This window comes from Delphinus delphis, chromosome 9 (genome assembly GCF_949987515.2).
Source record: "Delphinus delphis chromosome 9, mDelDel1.2, whole genome shotgun sequence".
Taxonomy (NCBI): Eukaryota; Metazoa; Chordata; class Mammalia; order Artiodactyla; family Delphinidae; genus Delphinus; species Delphinus delphis.
Genome location: NC_082691.1, coordinates 13,218,622 through 13,240,245, shown reverse-complemented (window position 1 = coordinate 13,240,245; position 21,624 = coordinate 13,218,622). Strand labels below are relative to the sequence as shown.

At 47.5% G+C, this 21,624-nt stretch overlaps 1 protein-coding gene across 3 annotated transcripts; it reads right to left on the bottom strand.

The window, feature by feature from the left end:
* Positions 1 to 269: 269 nt before the first annotated feature.
* INHBA (inhibin subunit beta A) lies at positions 270 to 21,252 on the bottom strand. 3 transcript variants are annotated; one of them, XM_060020206.1, is made up of 4 exons: positions 21,094 to 21,252; positions 17,121 to 17,306; positions 11,837 to 12,367; positions 270 to 2,722 (listed from the first exon to the last, which is right to left on the bottom strand). In XM_060020206.1, exons 3-4 carry the CDS (start codon positions 12,222 to 12,224, stop codon positions 1,833 to 1,835), a joined length of 1,278 nt encoding a protein of 425 aa, XP_059876189.1. In that variant the 5' UTR covers positions 12,225 to 12,367; positions 17,121 to 17,306; positions 21,094 to 21,252; the 3' UTR covers positions 270 to 1,832. The 3 variants fall into 3 exon arrangements, with proteins under 3 accessions (XP_059876189.1, XP_059876187.1, XP_059876188.1); XM_060020204.1 differs by lacking the exon at positions 17,121 to 17,306; XM_060020205.1 differs by lacking the exon at positions 21,094 to 21,252 and having other exon boundaries at positions 17,121 to 18,787.
* Positions 21,253 to 21,624: the final 372 nt, after the last annotated feature.

Below are 21,624 nucleotides of genomic sequence, written 5' to 3'. Positions count from 1 at the left end.
AATATTCGCTGGAATTCCGAGGCTTTTTCCCATCCAAATTTCTGAAATGTGCCCGCCTAGTTCAGAGTAAAAGCAAAAACGATAGCCTATCCTTCTTAAAAATACTGTGTTTTGCACACAAACATTCATTGCTTTAAGAACATTAAAAAATGACAGCCTGAAGTGCTTAAAATGTGTATGGACACGATGCGCCACATGTATACGTACACACAGACATGCATGTGCCCGAGCACTGTATATATACACATACAAGCATGGAGCGTCCCATGAATCTGATTGAACTTGATAGCCAACAGTGTACAACTACTGTACATCCAGTATGAAATGTCCTGCTTCATGGATGTAAAAGGAGTCAAAAAACCAAACTTCTCAGGTCTTTCAAGCCTGAACACAATCCACCTTACTCAACCTTGGATCCCAACCCCTGACTCATCGACGGTGAATGATACCAACCACAGACAGACTGTTTAAAGGCTCACACAAATGTCTTTGGTGTATGTGTCTATTTTTTAAGGTACAAAATAATAATAATAATTAGAATTATAATAATAAAAATAGCTATTTTGTGTGCTGTAGCAGTTCTTTTATAGCTCACATTAAGTGCAGCTCAGAACCCGCCCCGCCCCACCCAAAGAAAATACTTGTTAAATAAGGATTAGACAGGTCGAACACCATTGTAGTGCAAATAGTAAACGATTAAAAAAAAAACACAACATTTACAAAATATAGAAATGTTTGGATCCAACAGATGGACAAACATATTCCTTTCAAGTATCTCTCCTTGAAGAAAATAAAAATTAATCAGGTTACTTCCAATACAAAAAAGTCTCTCTTTTTTGTTCTCTCTCAGGTAAACAGTTTCAAACCTATTAGGTTGCATAGTTCTAAGATCATAAGCACCTTAACGAAATGTAACTTGGTTTTCTTTTCTCCTTGATCTTTCATGCTTCCCATTCTTGTTCTCAATGTTTTTCTCATGTTGGTTTTTGTTTTGTTGTGGAAGTGGTGCAGAAAAAGGTGTGACCACCTGCACACTAGTGTTCTTTTACCAGAATGTGTGTGTGTGCGTGTGGTGTGGAAATGCCTCTGTGTGTGTGGTGTCTGTATGGTGTGTGTGTCTGTGTCCGTGTGTGGGGTGTGTGTGCATGTCTTTGTGCAGCGTGTGTGTGTGCTGTGTGATGTATGTGTCCGTGTGTGTGTCCGTGTGTGTGTCCGTGTGTGTGGTGGGCTGTGTGCATGTCTTTGTGCAGCGTGTGTGTGTGCTGTATGTGTCTGTGTGTTGGCCCGTGTGTGTGGTGGGCTGTGTGCGTTTGTGTGTGGTTGTGTCTTTGTGTGTGTGCATGGGCTGATATACACAGAGAGAGGGTCACACAGACATACCTTACGACCTGGGTTACTGGGTGGGAAAGTGCCTATAACTGGCCCTTTCAAACTCATGGCTTTCTAGATGCTACTTGGGTTGTGTCAGCCCACATTACTGCAGACCGGACAAGTTGACTTCGAGGCTCATACCGAAAGGGAACCGAAAAGGAGAGGACAATATTCCCATTTGAGCAACTGCTGTCACCCCTTGAATGCTGGAGGGAGAAGTGAAGGGCACCCCATTTTCCCTCTCCCCCCAAATTCCCACCTCCTTCACTGTTTCATCTCTGAGCCCTGGCTAAGGAATTTCCCCACATCTTCCTTCATCTGCTTCAGGTTTTGTTTTTAGTTTATTTTTTAAAAAATTTCTATTCTTCTGGTTGTTTCAGTCGGAAACCTTAAACATGTCTTCATGTCACCACTGTCTTCTCTGGACCGTCTTGCTCCCATTCCCCCCTGGGCTGAGTGCTCTATGAGCACCCACACTCCTCCACAATCATGTTCTGGATGTCCTTTTTGATGATGTTCTGCCCATCATCATAGTACAACATGGACATGGGTCTCAGCTTGGTGGGCACACAGCACGACTTGAGGTTGGCAAAGGGGCTGTGACCCCGCATGCGGTAGTGGTTGATGACCGTCGAGTGAAAGGACAGGGATGAGCCCGACGTTCCTGCTATGTGGCTGGGGCACTCACCCTCGCAGTAGTTGGCGTGATAGCCAGAGGGAGCGATGATCCAGTCATTCCAGCCAATGTCCTTGAAACTAACAAAGAACTGTTTCTTACAGCAGATGTTGACCTTGCCGTCACACTCCAAGCCCCGCCGCCGGCGCCGGTGAGGGTGGTCTTCAGACTGGCGGGCCTGCAGCATGAGGAAAGGTCTGTGCGACTGTTCCTTCTCCTCGTCCCCTCCCGCCCCTCCTTCTCCGTCCCTTTTCTTCCCTTCCCCCTCCTCTTCTCTCTTCTTCTTCTTGCCCAGCAGCACCAGGCTGGCGCCGGTCTCGTGGCATTGATCACAGGCAATCCGAATGTCCAGGGAGCTCTTGCCCTGGTCCAGCAACCGCTGGATGCAGCTGGAGACGGGGAAGATGTGCCAGGTGCTCTTCCGAGCATCCACCACCTTCTCTGATATCAACACTTCATTCCTCTCCCCCATTAAGCCCACTTCCTCGGCCTCCTCCCCTGCGTCCCAGCCGCCCTGCGGGTGCTTCTGCTGTTGAAAAAGATGGATGGTGACTTTGGTCCGGGTCCTGTTGGCCTTGGGGACTTTCAGGAAGAGCCAGATTTCTGCACGCTCCACCACGGACAGGTCACTGCCTTCTTTGGAAATCTCAAAGTGCAGCGTCTTCCTGGCTGTGCCTGAGGACGAAACAGCCCAAGAGAGAGCAGGGATACTGTTAGTTCTGGGGTTCACGGCCACTCCCTAATTTCAGGCAAGCATGGGGGCCTCTGTTACAGACCCTCTCCAACCGGGCTCCTGAAATGAAGGCCCACAGATCTTAAGGACGGTTTTGACATTTTTAAATGGTTGAAGAAAACTAGGATGCTGTGACATGTGAAAATTATATGAAATTTAAATTTCAGTGCCCATAAAGTTTTACTGGCCCACAGCTAGGCTCATTTCTTTATAGGTTGTCTACAGCTGCTTTTGCACTAGAACTTGGATTTGAGGAGCCGTGACAGACAGCGTCCGTCTGGCCCACGAAGCTTAAGTGATTTACTCTCTGGCCCTTTCCAGAGACAGTTTGTCAACACTTGCTCTAGAAAGAAAAGAGTCTGGATCTGAGTGTGTCTGGGACACTGGGTCTGTTAACTAACTAACTTAACCTCTGTTTCATCTTTTATAAAATGGGAATGACATAGTGACATTTGACCCATTATCCCATAGGTTTGGAAGGACCCAATGGGATAACATAGATGAAGACACACTATAAACTCTAGCAAGCTGTGGAAATACTATTTTCCCCAACACAAATATGCACACACACCCCGCTGTGTAAGTCTGCATGGCGTGTACCCACAGAGCTAGCCTACTCTTCCTCCTTGGCCACAACCCAGCCTTTTCTTTTATGTGCAAGCAGCCAGGCCGGCATGGAGTCAGGGCCCCTCTCCCATCATTTCTCCATTAAACAGGTAAAGGGATCTTTCCCACAGGCGTATCTGTTTGCATCACTTGTTCCTTCCAATCCTTTACTGAGTTCTTTTTGCCCTCAGTATAAAACAGAAACTGCACAGAACTCTGGGCTCTGCCTGAGCTACTCCCGCCTTCCAGTTCACTGTCTCCCACTGCCCCAACCTCATGGTACAGCCACGCAGCAAGAGCATCTCATACAATCTCACACCTCCAGGCAGTGACACTTGCTGTTCTTTCTGCCGAGAAGACTCCTGCCCCCAAAACGCCATCCTTAGTGGCTGCCCCTTAATAAGGTTTCAGTTTTCAGACGGGATGACCCTCTTCCTAAGCCACCTCTGCCATCTCCACCCGCACCCTCCTGCCCGTCTAGCTTAGGACGCCCCAGGTCTGAGGTCCTGTCTGTGTCATTCACTGTCATAGCCCAGAATTTAGCAGAAAGTAGGCAATTACTTGCTTCCTCATTAACACATGGAGGCGCCCTTAGCATTGAGTTAGATGAAGGGATCCATCTCCTACCCCCGACATCCCCCAGACCACTGCCGGCATGCACCTGCTTCCCACTCTTCCGAGTCCAAATCTGACAACCATCTGAAAGTTCATCATAGAACTCACAACTCCCTGGGGAGTGGGGTGGGGTGGGAGGCTCCCTGCCTGGATTTCTATAGCTAACGGAAATCCAGCCATACTTATCACTCGCAGCCCTGAGATGTTTACAGTACTATAAATCTTAGGCCCGGTTTCAAGTTCTCTGCGGCGGAAAGCAGGCTCTTCTCTGCATGGCGAGCTGTAGATGCTGTTCTTAATTTAACACACTCTGCACAGTGTGATTGTGCTAGTGGTAAATTCACGGAGGCCGGGGCCGAGAACGTTTGCCTAGGAAAGGTGCTCCTCCTGCATCTCTGTATAAGCTTGGGAGGAACACTGGCCCTGATGGCGGTGGTGGTGAGGGGCAGACCTCGCATCTCTGGCGGGAGTTGAAATGAATCATGAAGTTAGGTTTATGATTAGATCACCAGAGCGGGGAGCAGTCAGAGGAGGAAACTGTCTTTTTTTAGGAAGCATGATGACTTTTTTTTCCAAAATGGGAATCCAGTACTCCCCTTTGCTTAAAAACGGCGGGGTGGTGGGGGGTTGGGGGGAGGGGGATGGTCGTTATTGTTTGTCTTCTAAGAGAGCAAAAGAGGAGAGTCCAGGAGACCGAGCTTCATCATTTCAATCTAAAAAGAGGGTCGGCTGTAGACTTAACGTGGTAGGGTCCTGCCGAGACCGGAGGAAAAAGATGCCGGAAGCTGCCCTAGGCTCTGCGAACCGGCCCGGAGGAGAGTGTGGTCCCCTCCAGCTCCTGCACATCCGCCCTGCTCCACGGAGGGTGTTAACAAGCTCCCCGCTGTTCTCCCTTCTGCTTCCGCCCCCGGCCGGCTTCTGAAACCCTAAACCGCACAGGGTGCCACTCCAAAGACAAAGAGGTAGTAGCTGCAAAATTAGAGAAGCCAGAGGCCACGAGGTTCTGTTTTGTTTTTCTAGGAAAGAGTGTGAAACGGGAGAGTCTGTCCGTCCCCAGGCTGGGAGAGCCCTCTGGGTTTGACGTAACTCATTCCCACAGGCTCTGCTCTGCTGTAACCCATGTTTGCCAGCGGGGCGCTGAGATGGTCCCCGGGTAAAGAGAGGGTCCAGGCGGCAGGGTGGACCCACCCACACTGGACTTTCCTGGAATAAAATCCAGAGAAGTCTACACATGCTGGGAGGAGGTGGTGAGATGCTCAGTGGCAGACCTGTACAAGCGACAGCGCGTGCAAATTGCCTTTGGAGGGTCAGCAAGGCCGAGGCCCCTTGCTTCCAGGAACAGCCTACAGGGCCGCCCCTCATTTCACAAGAGCTGGTTTCTAATGCAAGATATGCCTCCGCCCCTTCTTCGCAGGCAGCCTTACTTGGAAGCAAATGATTTAGTGTTCCTGAGAGAGGATTGTACAAAGAGAGTACTCATTAGAGGGGGCTCAATCTGTCAGGTGCTGTTATATTGGGATCAGAGAGTCATCATAAAATGACTTTCATCCTGGTCCTGGCTGGTAATTAACGGCATGGCATCGCCTGCGTACTGGGAAGAGGCACCGTGCTGAAATATGCATTGGTTTAATGATCTGAGCAGAGAGACTCGGTTCCCTGTACTTGCCTCCACTGCCTGCGTACGGATCTCTCCCCCATATTTCTGACATTTGGATTTTCCCCCTACTAATTGACATGCCTGTCGCCTCCTTCTCCTGGTGTCCATTTCTGGAACTGCTATTTGTATATTGCATGAGGTTTTATCAGGGAAAAAAATAAAACTGAGATCCAATTTCACGAAAATGCTGTTGCCATAATGCTCAGGAGAACGGGGGGAAGAGAGAGATTCAAGGCTTCCTAATGTCTACCTTAATGCAGGTACATTTTCAAAGTTCTATTGTATTCTGACTTATTAAGCAGTGCATATTTTTTTTCTTTTACATCTAGCTTTCATTGCAGAAGGGGGTTGGGAGAATGAGACAGCTAGACGCTGGATGGAATTCATATATACCAGGGCTGTAGGTCTCCGAAAGATATTACAACCCTCAAATTTCTTAGGCATGAAAAATATAAGTAGTCACTTGATTATATTTGCTTTATCTGTGTTTTACCTGAGACAGATGGCTATACTGCAGTGATGTTTTCAGGCTGCTCCAAGCCTCAAATCTCTACGCACAGCAACTCGAAAAATGGAAGGAGGTTGCCTAAGGCTGAGGTGTTTAGGATCAATTGCTAGTCAGTTTCAGGTTGGACTTAAATATCTCCTGCTATAAAATCTCAGAATGGAAGTCTTCCCATAGTGCTTTGTGGTACAGCATCAGTGTATACAGGTGTGCACTGGGTTCCTACACTGTTACCTACCTATCTAGGTATCGCTGGAGGCTTTGCTAACCTTTCATTACCTGCTCTCTGATAATATTCTTTTCATCCTCTGCGCTATTTTTTCTCTCCCGAGCTTGTGAGCAAGGCTTGTATCACAGCCTGCTCCGCCTGAGTAATTCACTAAGAAAGTCCCACGCAAACGCATGTGGGTGATAATATTTCATCACTTAAACCTCTCTTGAGCTCGGTGGACACATACTCAAGGGAGAGAAAAAAAGGGCCTAAAAATGGGTAGGAGGGATGACTACTGCACCTCATAGGGAACACCTCAGAAATGTTGCCGGACGGGAGGAAAGACTTTGGAAGGCTGGAAGGGAAAACACCTGAAAGCACGTTTTCCTTTGCTTTTGTGCTTTCAGAATTTTTCAAGTGTTTTTAAGAACTCACTCACTGAACCGGCATGCCAAGGGTTAAGCGGCCAAGCTCCTGGCTGTTCCCCTCCACCCACATCAGGATACAAAATGCTGCACATCCTTCCCACAGCCCCCCTCCAGCATCTCAGGTTCACGGGCGCCTGAACAACTCCAGTGAAACAAGCAATAGTAACAAGCAGTGTTTCATTTTTGATATGGTTTTTTCCTCACCGGGGTCCTGCTCAAAGTATGCTGCCCTTCTCCATGTGGGTAATGATTCAATCCCTAATGTTAATGTAAAGAACCTTGTTGTTTATGGAGAAGTTAAAGTCACCATGGCGGGTGGAGGGAAGCCTCAGCGTAAAACGCGGCTATGACTTTAATTTTCCGTCCTTCACCAAGGTTTCCCTGTGCCTAGACGTGGTATAGTCATTGGTGGGAGAATACAGAGCTAGCATGTGTATTCCCTGAAGCACTAATTTTGCATTTGGACTGTTTCCAGGGGTTTCTGCAAAAAGCAGCCAGTGAGGCCTTAAAGGTTATGCCTCCTTTAACCTACAGGAGAGGGTCTTGCCTGTAGCAGAACTACAAGTTTGGTTATAAATTAGCTTTTGATTTTTTTTAGCCTGAATATCTTTTCTTAGGATGTGCTATTGAATTGTAAGTGCTCAGCCACATTCCTGCATCTTTCATTTAAAGGGCGATGCAAAAGTTTAAATATTTAGAGAGAAAGGGATTTTAGTTTCCTAAAAGAAGTAGAAAAAATGCTGAAGGTTCAACCCACAGTCTTTCAGAGACTTCTTTCAAAGTTCCTGAGAACTCTTACACTATGGATTTTGGAGCTAGGAATCAGTTGGGTAGGAAGCATTCTGAACTACAGCTAAGAGATCGTGCCTGAGTATATTTTAGCAGAAGAGGGGGCAAGACGAATACGTGTTTTCAGGAAAAGTCCTGGGAAGGTACGATTCCTGGCTCACCAAATATGAAAACTGCATTTCTACCCTGACGCTCTACCCACACCCCGACTCCAAGGCACCTCCTCCACCGGCCCAAACCACTAACACATCTCTTTTCCCATCTTTTCCCAACCATTTCTCTCTAACACTCCCGGTTCGGAAGCAAACACATACTCCAAAGTCATAAGCTCTGTTCCCACAAGGTGTTAAATAAATAGACTTTCTCCTCCCTGTTCGAAGTCACTTGTCATTTGTCGCTGTTGAAAGCCGTTGATAAGACAGGACAACTAGGCAACCACATCAGGGAAGATGGAAGAGGTTTTTTTGTAAAAGCCCAGGCGGCCGTATTAGGGAGAGATGTGTGAGCAAAGCAGTATTGCTGATGATTCATGGTCACATTTCTCCCCGCTCTGCTTTGTTTGCTTCTGAAATTTATCATTCCTCTGTCTTCCATAGAGCTCCGGAATGTTCACTTGTATCACTAGAATTCCCATTTCCTTTCCTTCTGTCTCATTTAAAATGTTACAGGTAGTAGTCATGTCCCTCCCAACCCATAAAATCCTAACTTTTCCTGCAGAATGATAAGCAGGAAGGGGTAGCTGATAATCACCAAGATTAGGGCGATTCAGGCTAGGGCTTCCAGTAGGTGAAATTGTGTTTCCCTAAAAGATTAACTGGTTAAGGAGCAAAAGTCTTTGGAATGCGCCCTCTTGTGGCCGATCATTTCCCATTATTCCGCGAAGAAAGCGTGTAACCCCTAAAGACACCCTCCAGTGAGGGCGAACTCCCAGGCAAGTTCAGAAGACTGGCGTGGGGTGATGGGAGTCAACTCCACCTTGAGACGGCTTTCTTGGGGTGGAGGAAAATAGTCCTCCCAGCAAGCTGCCTTCGACCCCTGTTGGGGAACATTTGTGTACATTTCTAACTCAAAGCTTCTGTACCTAGTATCTTCCAAGGGAGGAGGTTTATGTGTTGCTTTCAAACCCACATGGCTGGGCTATGTAAGCATTTTCTATTTCGTGGTGCTTGATTGGTCTTTCTTCGCCTATCCATTCTTCAACAAGTGCTATCAATTGCTAACTTCATTACCAGAATCAGAGTATAAATTTGGCCTCATAGGAGGACTCAAGGATACAAGGGTGGAGGGCTCAAGGGTGCTTTTGACCAGCGATTGTCACAAATGAAAAAAAAAAAGAGAGAAATTAGGATAGAGCGGTCAAGAAGACCAGTGGTTTTGACTTCGATGACAATTATGGTGAGAGTTGGCTTGGCCCTACCCATCTCTTCCTCCTTTCCTTTAAGGCGTTAAAGTAAACAACAGAGGATTATTCTGTTGCCAACCTTGCAAAGAATACAGTCACCTCAGTGAGCAGTCTGGGGTGACAGACTTGAAAATCATTTTTGTTTGTGGGAATACACGTCAGAGAGCCTGAGGGCAAGGCTTCGCTGCTTAGTCAATAACGACTCATATCAGCTTTACCAAGATGGGGTGCTTTCCACCTAAGCACAAGGGGACAGACTCAGTTCAACAAGTCCCTGGCCCTCGAGTTTTTGGAGTTCCTCAACTGCGGTGGCCATGTCTTGGCCTTATTCAACCATTCTGATGGGCAGAGGCCACAATTAAACAGGAATCCCCAAATGAGGAAACTTGAGCCTGAAGGTTGCGTCTAGGGGTGAACATCTGTGACATGCATGCAGGTGACAGATGACTTACTGACTGGATTCTATGCTGTACAGAACAGTTTCTAAAGAAAAGAAAAATGAATGCCCTTTGCTACCCCCTCCCCCAGGACCTTGACGTTTGACGTTGTTTGAGCATTGCTAAGGTTGAATTGTTCCAAAAGTAACACGACATTTTCGTATATTCACTACAATCAACCTGAAGGTAAATCTCTTTCCTGGGTCAGCAAAAGAATAGCAAAATACTCACATGGTACTTACTCTATTTGGAGAGTAGATTGTCCACAGAGCAGTCGTTTTTGTGAAATCATACAAAATCGACTTAAAGTTGAGGCGTGAAACTTCTCAAACGAGAACAAGCAAGCGCGTCATAAACCTTTTCTAAGAATCCAGCGGCTCGCCCAAAGTCAACTCGTAAACTCAACCAGGAGGACTTTTGCATTACAGACCTTAAGCTTTAGTCAACATGTGAGTCAAATGGATCCACCTTTTCAAAAAGTAGCTCAATTTCTTTCAAACTGAACACCTACCGGAAAAGATCTTTTTAAAAATGACGAGATTTCATATAACTGAGAAAAAGATTGGCACTGAGACGAGGGCCATAAGTAAGAAAGAAGGTAAAAAGTCAAATTCTTTTACTGCAAAATCTCTCAATGCCAAGAGAGTGATTTACTACACAAGTCAGAGAAGCCAGAAAGTGGGCATATTGCTAGCATCAGGCGTAGAGTTAAAAGTGGCCAAAGGCAGAGGTCTACCTAGTCATATGATGTGGGAAAAGCCAATTGAGGAAGAGCTGCAATTAAGGCCATTCTGTGTGGCAACTGGTATATAGAAACATATATAGGGTCCCTCTGTGGCAGAAGAAGCAGTCCCTAGACCACTGGAATCCCCATTCCCAGCTCAGGACCCCAGGAATGGTTGAGAAAAACTGGGTGGCAACTCAAAAACTCCAACCTGCCTTTTTTCACTCAATAAGCTTCACAAGATAAAGTCAAAAGTATCATGTCCTTTGCAGCTGCATCCAAAAAAAAAAAAAAAAAAAAGCTTTAAGCGAAGGAAGTCAGACGTTCTTGAAAAGAAAGAAGCTTCTGGTGAGACAGCTAAGTTGCCTGCAGGACACCAGGGCTTTTCCTACGGGAAGCCAGCAAGCCTGCAAGCTATCTCCCCCAGAAGGATGCCCAGGTCTCTGATGGTTTTCTTGGAAATATAACATCTGAGTCAACAGGTTTTCAGGACTGGAAATTCTGAGTGTTGCCTTAATTGTTTATACTACTGCGGCAAACTTTTAAACAGCAATGCTGGGAGTCCCGGCACATACTTTACTGGCCATATGCTCCACCAAACAAAACAATGGCATTCCTTTCAAATGGATTTGGCAAGGGAGACAGTTCTTTAGCCTGGCATTACCATGAAAGTAACATGAAATTAACACATCTGTGTGACTGGGCTGCATGCAGGGGCTGGTAGGCTGGCAAAAGGATCTGGGTCACCTAACTGTAAAAATAACCTGGCCCCCAGGGTCTCCAGCCTGCCCTTTTGACAGGTAATTTTTTTCTTCAGCAACAGGTTAGCTCGGTCCTGAGCCAACGATGAGAATCTATGTATTAAAGTTCTTCCTCTTAAGGATTGAGGGAGCGCTCAGCGTAGTATCTGAGAGCACTTTGTCAAGGTTGCATTCCTTGGCCGAGAGCTCTTAGTAACTTTACAGAGAACAAAACTCTTTTTTTCTTTTTTTTTTTGGTTCAGAGAGCAAAAGTCAGTGCTCCGAAAGGGACTGCTGGTTCAATGTCATCTGTTCCCTAACCCCCCCAGCCCCCAAAGTTGCTTTTCGCTGCCTAGAATGTGATGCTGTGCTCTTACAGGCAGAATTTCTAAAGGTCAAAATGACTGTCACTAATATGCCCTGCTTCTCGGATGTGGCCCCTGATTGGATTTTTTTTTAAAGAAAAGGGGTTGTTTTTAAGACAATGACTTCATCTGTGCCATGCCGCCCCGATCCCGCGCTCGCCGCCCCTCCCCTCCCCCCAGTAAAAACTTGGGATGGGGTCCGGAAGCCTCCAGGCTCCCCCGACACCCCCTCCCCGCGGCCAGCACCCGAAAATGCCCCGGCTTTCCTCCGGGCTGCTCTGATCTGGTTTCCCCGGCAGGCCGAGGGAGCCTCTCTCAGAGCGGCTTCCTGCTGCAGATCCGGCCGAGAGCTTCCTCCCGGGCGACGGGCTGAGATACGCAAGTGTGACCTAGCCACCTCCTGCCGGGGCTCAGCCCAGGAGCCCGGCTCTGTGCGGTCCTCTCCCCCTCCCATGCCGTCCCCCAATAACTCCTGACCTTGCCCGGCAGGGTACCCCTGGAGGGCAAGAAGTTCCTCCCAGGACTGTCAGAGCAACGTGACCCCCCCCCGCCCCATCCCCCCAGGGCCAGCACCCACCTGACTCCGCGAACGTGATGATCTCCGAGGTCTGCTCCATAAGTTCATTCATTTCTGCCCTTCTGCCGATGTCATCCTCTATCTCCACGTACCCGTTCTCCCCGACTTTGCCCACATGAAGCTTTCTGATCGCGTTCAGAAGCGCCGCCTTGGGTACCGGCTGGGTGACATCGGGTCTCTTCTTCAAGTGCAGCATGTTTAAAATGTGCTTCTTGACGGCCTCCACCATCTCCGGCTGAGAGTTGGCTACGTCCTTTGGGAGGGTGGCCAGCGCACAGGACGGGCAGTCGGGGGTTGCACTGTGCCCCTCGGATCCCGGGGTGGGGGAACTCCTCACTATAATCCAGCAACTCGCCAACAAAAATCCTCGTAGCCAAAGCAAGGGCATCCTGGCAGCAAAAGTTGTTGTGATTGCCCTTTTTAAAGGCTCTGCTTTTCCTCCCCCCAACTCACGCACAGGTTTTTTTTTTTTTTTTTTTTTTTTTTCCTTTTTGGGTTTTTTTTTTTTCTTTCTCCTCTTCAGTCAATTCTCTGGAACAAGAACAAAAAGTTTTCTGTGAAGTTTTGTTTGCAGGTTCCCTCTCTGAATGCAGTCAGTGCTGTAGGTTTGTAGCTGTCAGGGAGGAGAGTTCTGACTGTCTCCCAGTAAAAGAGAAGGAGGGAGGGAGGGAGGGAGGGATGGAGGGAGGGAGGGAGAGACAGGGTTGGGGGGGGAGACAGACAGAGACAGAGAATGGATGGGAGGGAAAGAGAGACTGGGAAAGAGGAGAGAGGGGGAGAGAAGAGAGAGGGAGAGAAGGGGGAGAGGGAGAGGGAGAGAGGGAGGGAGGGAGGGAGGGAAGGAGGGAAAGAGAGAGAGAGAGGGAGAGAGAGAGAGGGAGAGGGAGAGAGAGGGAGTGATTGGCCCTAAGTGAGTGAGTGAATGAGAGAGGGAGGGAGTTTGTCTGTGAGTAAAGGCTGTGCTTAGGAAGGGGAGGGACAGCCCTTTCTGACAGGCTGCCTGCCTTCTACTCACTGCTCCCTCACACACACCTCTCTTCAAATATCACCGATCTCCTCTGGAGTTCTACTTTCCCTTCTGCAAGAAATTCTCCTGATTTGCTGCTCTTGCTGTTGCTTCTTTCCCCTTTCTTTCTCTGCCCAGAGTCCCCTGGCTTCACCTTCTTCCTCTTTTGCAGGGGAAAGCAAAGCCCCAATCAATGGCCTGTCTCCATCGACAGGGAGGACCACACGGAAACAGCCTGCCCCCAGCACCCCTCCATCCTGCCCGGCCACAGCCTGGAAGGTGGGGCTCGGAAGGAGGGGTCACTGGGGGCAGCCTGATCGTGCTGGCCAGAGGGAATCCCTGCAGACCCTCCTTTTCCCCATTCATTCATATTTCAATGTTCAGGGCCATCAACACCGGCAGGCTATCAGAGGGGAGCGCAATAGAACTTTTGTTTGGGGTCATATAATACACTCTACTTTTCCCAACTGCAAAATGCAGCCGGGCATTGAAAGATCCACAGGCAGGCAGGCAGCATGGTACACGCTCTTGTCATGTGAAGCTCTGTCCCCTCTCTTTAGCCGCCGCCCCTCCTGCCCGGCACACACACACACTCCCGGATGACAGCTCACCACCGCTGGCCCTGACTTCACAGACAAAATGCAAAATTCCGTTGGCCTTTCCCACATTATTTTATACAAGTAGTGCACTCCTGTGACTTGAATAACTGGTCCTAGGGGGAAAGAATCTCTAAAATATATTGGCAAATTATTTTCTCTGTCATGTGGTAGTTTGTTCAGCCTGCCCCCTACCCCCATCCCGGACCAGTCTGTTCACGGACTGGCCTCTCGATGGCTTCTTTTTCTCTCAAAGGAACAGCACAGATGAAATCATCATGGATTTCAGTGTTCACGGAAAAAGAAAAATGTGAATTTTTAAACAATGCCTCTCTGAGTTTTTTAAATTCTCTTCCCCCCTGCCCCCCCTTTTTTTTCATTTTCTGTCTTATTGCTTTTATCTTGCAGAAGTATCTTTAAGAGGTCCATCTGTTAAAGCTTCCCTTCCCTCTCGGTTTTTTTTTTTTTTTCCCCACACATAAGCCCTCTCAGTTTCTGTAGATACAGTCAGCTTAGATCTGACACCTAGTGTGTTCACAGCATTAGAGTCAGGCAATGCACTTTGGGTGGGAAAAGTTAATAAACAGCATTACTTGCAAGCATAAGAGCTGAGGGTAAGGGGAGGAGGGCGAGGCCAGTGTGATACTAAGTTACAATTACAGTTTGCACAGGTAACAATGCTTTTCTGAATTGGATACCCTGCCCACCTTTGCTGAAGCATCTGCCTGCGAGACTTTCTCTGTTACCATCGATTACACTCTGCTATTATTGTTAAGATTTTGTTGACCTTCCCTAAAGAGTCTAATTTTTTTTTAATTGGGGGATGGTGAAAGAATGGGGAAGGAGGGGGAGCATTTGTGTTAATCGTCGCTTAATAAAATACCCTGGAAATAGAAGACTTATAATCTACCTACTTGGCGTCACATATGCAATACCCAAAGCATTTTGTAGCCCAGTTAAGTTTTACAAGAGAGGCTGAACTAGAACTCAAAGTTTCACGACTACCAACAACTTGAGAGTCCCAATAGCTGCATTTAGATAAGAGCAACTCATCCTCTGAACTCTCTCTGTATGTGAGTTTGTGTGTGTTCCCTGAATTGACTGTTTGTGAATGTCACTTAAAAATCAGCTTTCTCTTTGGCACAGGTCCTTGTAGAGAGGTGCTGAACTGGGTTGTAGAAACGCATAATCTATTTGCATGCTCTACTATTAAAAGCTCTACTAACTTGCTTGAATACGTAAAAAGGTACAGATCACAATCTGCATGGAAGGGCCAGTAAGTTGTAAATTCCTGCTCACCATTCTGACTATGAACGTGGAAAGAGCTCAGAAGTAAGAGTGAAAAAGCATTACCTTTCCGGTCCTCTCACCAGCAGACTCTCGTCTCATGTGGTAAGAGCTGTCCAAGTTCCTCTTCATGCTATTGGCACTGAGCAGTTTTATACTGTACTACTTACTTGTACAGTCACACACGGGTACCAGTCAACCAGAAGAGGGCTGCGGCTTTGTTTGGGATTGGTTAGAAGCAACATGACATAAGCAGATGACTGGTTTTTCCAGTGTGAGACATATTTCATAACTCATTATCTAATGGAAAGCCTTTCTTGGCTGCTGTGACACTACTGGGTGATCACTGAGGCAGTGAGAAACCTCTGACTGACTGGACTCCCTTTTAGAAAAATCCCGCAATCCAACAGCTCTAGCTCACTGAGGTTCCAACTTTCAACTTTTCTTTGACCAAACATGCACACAGTTCTCATTATATTCAGGCTTAGTTTTATATCTTCACATAAAACATCTGTTACTTCATGAAGTTGCCTCTATTTACAAAGTATTTTATTGTTCCTAACAGGGAAGAAAAATTCACAGTGCTTTTCAGAGAGATTCTGAGTTTACTTTTTAAAATAACATAGTTCAGGAAGGGGGGAAAACATAGGAAAATATGTATACCTCTATGGGATGATCTCCCCTCCCCTGACTTACACTATTATTTTCCATCTTGAATAACTTAATTTAAAAAAATAAGATATTGTATTGAGAAAAAGAAAAGGAAAATATGTATACTTACAGGCTGATAATCTCCCCTCTGCTGACTTACACTATTATTTTCCATCTTGAAATTGAATGCCTGCTTTATAAATCATTTATCACCAAGAACTTTGGAAATAGTCATTCTCTGCTAGCGAACTTTAAGTGTATCCTTCCCAGTCTTTAGAATCCCAGTCTAACTAGCAAAAAAAAAAAAAAAAGAAAAAGAAAAAGAAAAAACTACATCATTCTTCTTTACCAGAACGTCAAGTCCTATGATTTCTAAATTGTTACAAATATAACATGAGATTAATGAAAAGAAGTGAACGTTTCTTGAAACGGGAGTTAAGTTGGTCAGGGTGTTTAGGGGGAGGGAGAAGGCAGTGTTAGCAAGCCAGGGAAATAACACAGGAGAAAGGACTCCTCAGACAAGAACGCTGGGGAAGGGTTGTTTGAAGGAGTATAGCTGAAGCCTAAGCTGGGCACTCATGACAAGTTGAATAAAATGTGCAAAATTGGGAGCTAATGAAAGCCATATGACCAGATATGCTGTTTTGTATGCAGGATTTAACATGCATAAAATAAACTTTTCACTGTGCCCACAAGCAAAATATAGAGGCTCTGGCCTCCTGATGTGTAGTTTAAGCAGGTTCCTTTAGGACACCAGAAGTCTGTCTCAGGGGGTCTGTCCTGGCTAAACACAGAGAAAGTGTGGGTGCTGAGATGTGTATTGGGGTGGGGGGAGTGTTCTGAGAATTGCATATGCAGAAATGAACTAGGAAATAAAATCTTTAGGTTGTACAGGAACAGAGGGAATCTGAGAAGGAAAGATAGAAACTGGATCAGTGTTGGTTAACTCCAAAGCTGCCCATCAGTTTCAAACTGGACGGAGCCAGCCCTCTCTAAGAAAGGAACTTCCCCAGCCTTTTCGCATGAGCAGTCCAGGACAGCAGTGTCCGGCCGGGCATCTAAACGCACCCCTCCCCCCACCATGAACGTTGGTGTCCTGGAAATGCCACCATGTTTATGAGTTTGGGGGCACAAACCAACCCGGATGAGACCCTGATTCCACTGCTTACTAACCAGATAACATCGGGCCTCAGTGTCTTCATCTATAAAGTGGGATCCACAATACTCCACTGCAGGGTCAAGCACGGTGCTCAGCAAATACTAGGTGATACGATTTCAGAGATGCCCCGGTGCCTCCCTCTGAACATCTGTGTCACAGGAATCTGCGGCACCCCGACCAGAGGAGACACCCTCTCTCGGGTGACTCAGATCGCGTTGGCCACGGATGCCACCGAAGGGCCCACCTGCCTAGGTCAGCCCACCAGCTGTGATGTCATTCTCCACCTGAATCCCCAGCCTCAGAGCTGAGCCACGCTGGAAATGCCTCCTCACTCAGTGGAAATGAGGTGGGAGTGGGAGGGGAAGTTGGCAGGTTAAAATAACTTCTGTCGACTATTCTGGATGGCGGAATGATCTTTTCCGTCCCGGACTCCAGGGCCCAGGGGCGGGGAGCTGGTTCGCCCAGCTCCTGATACGCATCTCCCGTTCCTTCCTCGGCTTGGTTTCTCTTTCACTTCCTGCCCCCCTCCCCCCGCGGCTCCCCGACCCCGGCCCTGCGGTCCCGCTGCTCGGCCTGCTACCGTACCTTGAGCAACACCTGCTGGCAGCTCCCGGGGATCACGCCGGATCGCGGCCGCTGCTCGGGCCCGGCTCGCGGGGCCGGAGTCCGGGCCAAGCAGTGCGCAAGCGGCCGCCTCTATTTTTACCCCGAGCACCAGCAAGGGCAACTTCTTTTAAGAGCAGCTCTTGATTTTTTCCCCCCTTTTGGCAGCTAGAGAATTCAGAGAGGGAGGGGGGAAAAAATCACTGATCAGTGAGGGCGGCTGGGAATCTCTGAACCCAGCCATCAGGGCTCAGGGTTGAAAGCACGGCCAATGTCAGGGACCGGGACCGGGACCTGCGGGCTGGCTCCGGGGCGGACCGACGCGCGCGGGGAGCGCTCCTGCCCCGCCGGCTCTGTCCCCTTTCCGATCGCGGAGCCGGGTCCTCCCTGCCAGTGCGCGAGCGCGGTGGCCCGCTGCCACCGCGCTTTTCACCTAGTGCAGGCGGCCTGATTTACTGGCGACTTCACAAAGCTCCCCGACTCCTCGCTGGAGCCTTTTGCAGGGCTCTGTTCTCGCCGGGAGGAGCGGCCCCTGGAGAACCCGGTAGAGCAGCTTGCTTCGAGGAGCCGGGAGGGAAACTGTGGTACCTTATTTTACTGTAATTGCAAAAGGCGCGATGTGCCAGAGATGTATATTTAGAAGTTGTATGTTTCTACTTTTATGTAAATGGAGCAATTAGGGCCTGTCTTGCTGCTGCGAAACTCCAGGGCTTGTGCCTTGCTGGGAAAGCTGGTGTTTTCAATCACAATTAGTGAGCTGGTCAAAAACCAAAGTTCCTTTAAGGATAAGGGCTCAGTGGTGTAAGCGGGGGAGAGTCCAGCGTCCCGGTACCATCCTGGGGCCCGCGGTGACACACACCTTGGGGCACGGCTAACCTATAGTGGCGTTTACCCGTGGCAACAGCTGTCCCCGTACAAAGTTGGCATAGATCAAGGAGCGAGAATGTTCATTTTTTCTTCTCAAGCAAACCGTCTGTCCTTCGGCTTCCATCCATGCTATTAATTGGTCTCTTTACTCACTACTCCTGGAACAAGGAGACAAGCCTAGAAAAGGGGCCCATTTTTCACGGCTCCGTGGTTTTAGCTTTGCTGTTATTCTGTTTCAAAAAAATAAATAAATAAAACACCAGGAGGCGTGAACGCCCCAAGCAGGTGACTGGGAAGTTGTCATCTGATTCAATTGAAATGGCACGAGGCTGCGGGGTTCAGAGCACTGACTAGGCTGCTGACGACTCAGGGTGTTTTAGTTCCTTCCTGTGAAAAATCTGTTCCCCCAAAAGCATGATTTCTGGTTCATCCCGTCTGGGAAACGGAACATAAAACGTGACTAGAGGGAGAAATCAAAAGGACTCGAGGTGTTCTCAGCAGCTGACGTGTTATTCTGGGCTCAAGGCAGGAAAACCTTGCCCCAATGGGGAGTGGACTCCCTCGAGAGGCAGCTCGGGATCCAGAAAACGTGGGCGGGATCCAGAGTGATATTTGCTGCAGCGAGATTTCTGGAGTCTCATCAAATGGTTTGGGTTGAATGCAAGATTGGCAACCCCTGCCTGTTTCCTGGACAGCTGGAGTCTGCCCATTGCCTGGGATCTAGGTTAGGTAGAGAGATTTGGGACAATGAAGGATGAGCATTTCACATTCCAAACTGAGTTAGGAAGCTGTTTGCTTTTATGTCAAATCAATGAATGAATACAGCTAAACAGAGAGAGAGAGGGAAACATTAAAATTCCTCCAAGGGATGGACTGAGAGATTGAGATGAGCAGATGCAGACTATTATATATAGGATGGATAAACAACAAGGTCCTACTGTATAGCACAGGGAACCATATACTTCAATATCCTACGATAAACTATAATGGAAAGAATACGAAAAAAGAATGTATATATACGTGTAACTGAATCACTGTGCTGTACGGCAGAAACTGTCAATCAACTATACCTCAGCAAAATAAAATTTTAAAAAACCCTCCAAAATTCATTAGAAGACAACAGGGTCAGAAATAGTTAATCCAGAACTCTTATTCCTAAGCCTCCCACTTCTCTGAGAACCACCAGAATATCCCACAAGGCTTTGTGCTATGCGCAACTGCTCTGTTTTAAGCGTATTTGGAAGTGCCTTATCTGAACCAAGGGAACCCAGAGGCTAGAACTAAAATGACTAAGGAAAGAAAAGCAAACCCAAAACCGAAACCAAAACCAGGGCTTCCCTGGTGGCGCAGTGGTTGAGAGTCCGCCTGCTGACGTAGGGGTTCGTGCCCCAGTCCGGGAAGATCCCACATGCCGCGGAGCGGCTGGGCCTGTGAGCCATGGCCGCTGAGCCTGCACGTGCGGAGCCTGTGCTCTGCAACGGGAGAGGCCACAACAGTGAGAGGCCCACGTACCGCAAAAAAAAAAAAAAACCAAAACCAAAAAAACCCAGTAAACAAACTGCTATCTCTCCATCTACAGCAGTGGTTCTCAACTGGGATGATTTTACTCCCCAGGAGACATCTGGCCATGTCTGAAGACATTTTTGCTTGGCCTAACTGTGAAGGGAGGTGCTACTGGCCTCTACTGGGTAGGAGCCAGGGATGCTGCTAAACGTCCTAACAAGGCACAAGACAGCCCTCACAAGAGAGAAATTACCGGCCCCAAGTGTTAATTGCTTTTGCAGTTGAGACACCCTTGTTTAGAGTTATCATTTAAAAGTTTCAAAGTTTCACCCACTTTCCTTCCCATCCATGACCCAAGGGGCCTTAGCAACCAGGCAAGAGACTAATAATTCAAGGGATTCTGCTTCCTCATGTGTCTGGTGCTTCCTGATGAATGGAGGCCCACACCACACAGCAGATACTGACACAGTGACGGTACCTCTCGGGCGTCCTCACCAACTTCCCAGTGTGGCCTCCATGTTTTCCCTGATGGCTTTGTGTTCTAGTCAGAAGCAGAATCTTGGTGACCAGCAACAAAATGAGATGAGCTGGCCCCCACCCAAGTCGTTAGGAGGCGACAGATCATGGAAAACAAAAAGTGAATGAGGAATGAGTTATTCATTTGAGCAATTCGGTATCAGAGAGATCCACGCACTAGTGAATTCCCTGAAGTTAAATTCACGAAAGCGAGATTACCGTGCCTTGCCCCCAGAGCAAACAAATATGATGTGGCTGGTTTTATTTGTTTAATACCTCAGGGGAATGACACACAATCAGTATCCACAGAGAGAAAAAAGAATGCTTTGCTAAATCTTAATGCATGTTCCAAGCAAGACTATATTCTCCAGACTTCCTTAGGAAGGCCACAGGCCTTCAGGGGTTACTCTCTTGTGAGAGTTGGGGGAAGTGTTGTGAAGGATCCCACATCAAGGAAAATCATCGCCATCATCAACAAATGTTGGTGAAACCCACAAAAGGGGATTTGCCTGGATCTAACCAGCTTAGATGTGAAATGCTGTTGTCCGTACGATGAGGCCAACTTCCCAGGCTTATCGTTTAGTCCCTGAGTGACCTGCATCATCTAGAGAGGAGAGGGTCCGTCAGAGACTGTGCTGAGATGAACAAAGCACGAGGGGAATGTCTTAGACACTTGGAAGCCATCTCATCAACTCCAACACCTGAATCACTGTCTCCTCAGGTAAATGGTTATTTTAGAACCAAAGGCCAAATGCTTCAGAAAAGCCCGCATTTCTTCCCAAGAAGTAACCATTTAGTACTTGTGAAAAACTCAATCTAGAGAGAGAAACCTCTAGAGAAAAATAGATATTGAAAAAGAGGAGAAAAAAAACGAAACCCAACACTAATGCAAATGGAATAAACATGCCCTCAAAGGCCTTCCTGACCAACATATATTTCCAAATTGTTTATCAAAACTCAGTTCTAATCCAATCAGGAAACATCTGATTGATCATCCTATTGCCCCAGAAGACTACGAAAAGTACTTACAAGAGAACGGATAACAGATTGTCCTAATCGTGTTTCTCACCTGGATGCCCTTGGGTTAAAAGTTCCATGTTGCTGACTTGAGGACATATAGGCTTAGCCTATAGATGCCATCGGACTGTTGAAAGCAGAAATCTTGATCCTAATCCAGTGTCGTCTCTCCACAAAGATGCCCCACAACTTGCTCCCAAGTGGTAGCTTTGGAGGGAAGACACAGAAAAGGCTGGGGGCAGTCCTGTGTGTATTTCTTTTTATCAGTGAATTGCTGCCTCCCTCGTGTGCTAATAGAAAGAGTCCAAAGGTTCTGCCCCTCTATCAGAGCACCTCCAAGGCCCATCCAGGCCTGCAGGATGGGAGTGCCCTTGTTCTGGGCACGGTGTTCTTTCATAGACACTGGCAGTGTGCTCTGGCAGTGCCTTGGCTTGGTTAGTAAATATTTACAGGTGCCCCACTCTAATTTTAGGAAGGTCAAGTTTGCAAAGGTGCCTTGGCAGGCAGGACTTCTGTTAGTCTTTATCAGCTTGGAAAAGCAAACTATAATTAAGCACAGTGTTTGGAGAGTTTCACTGAAATC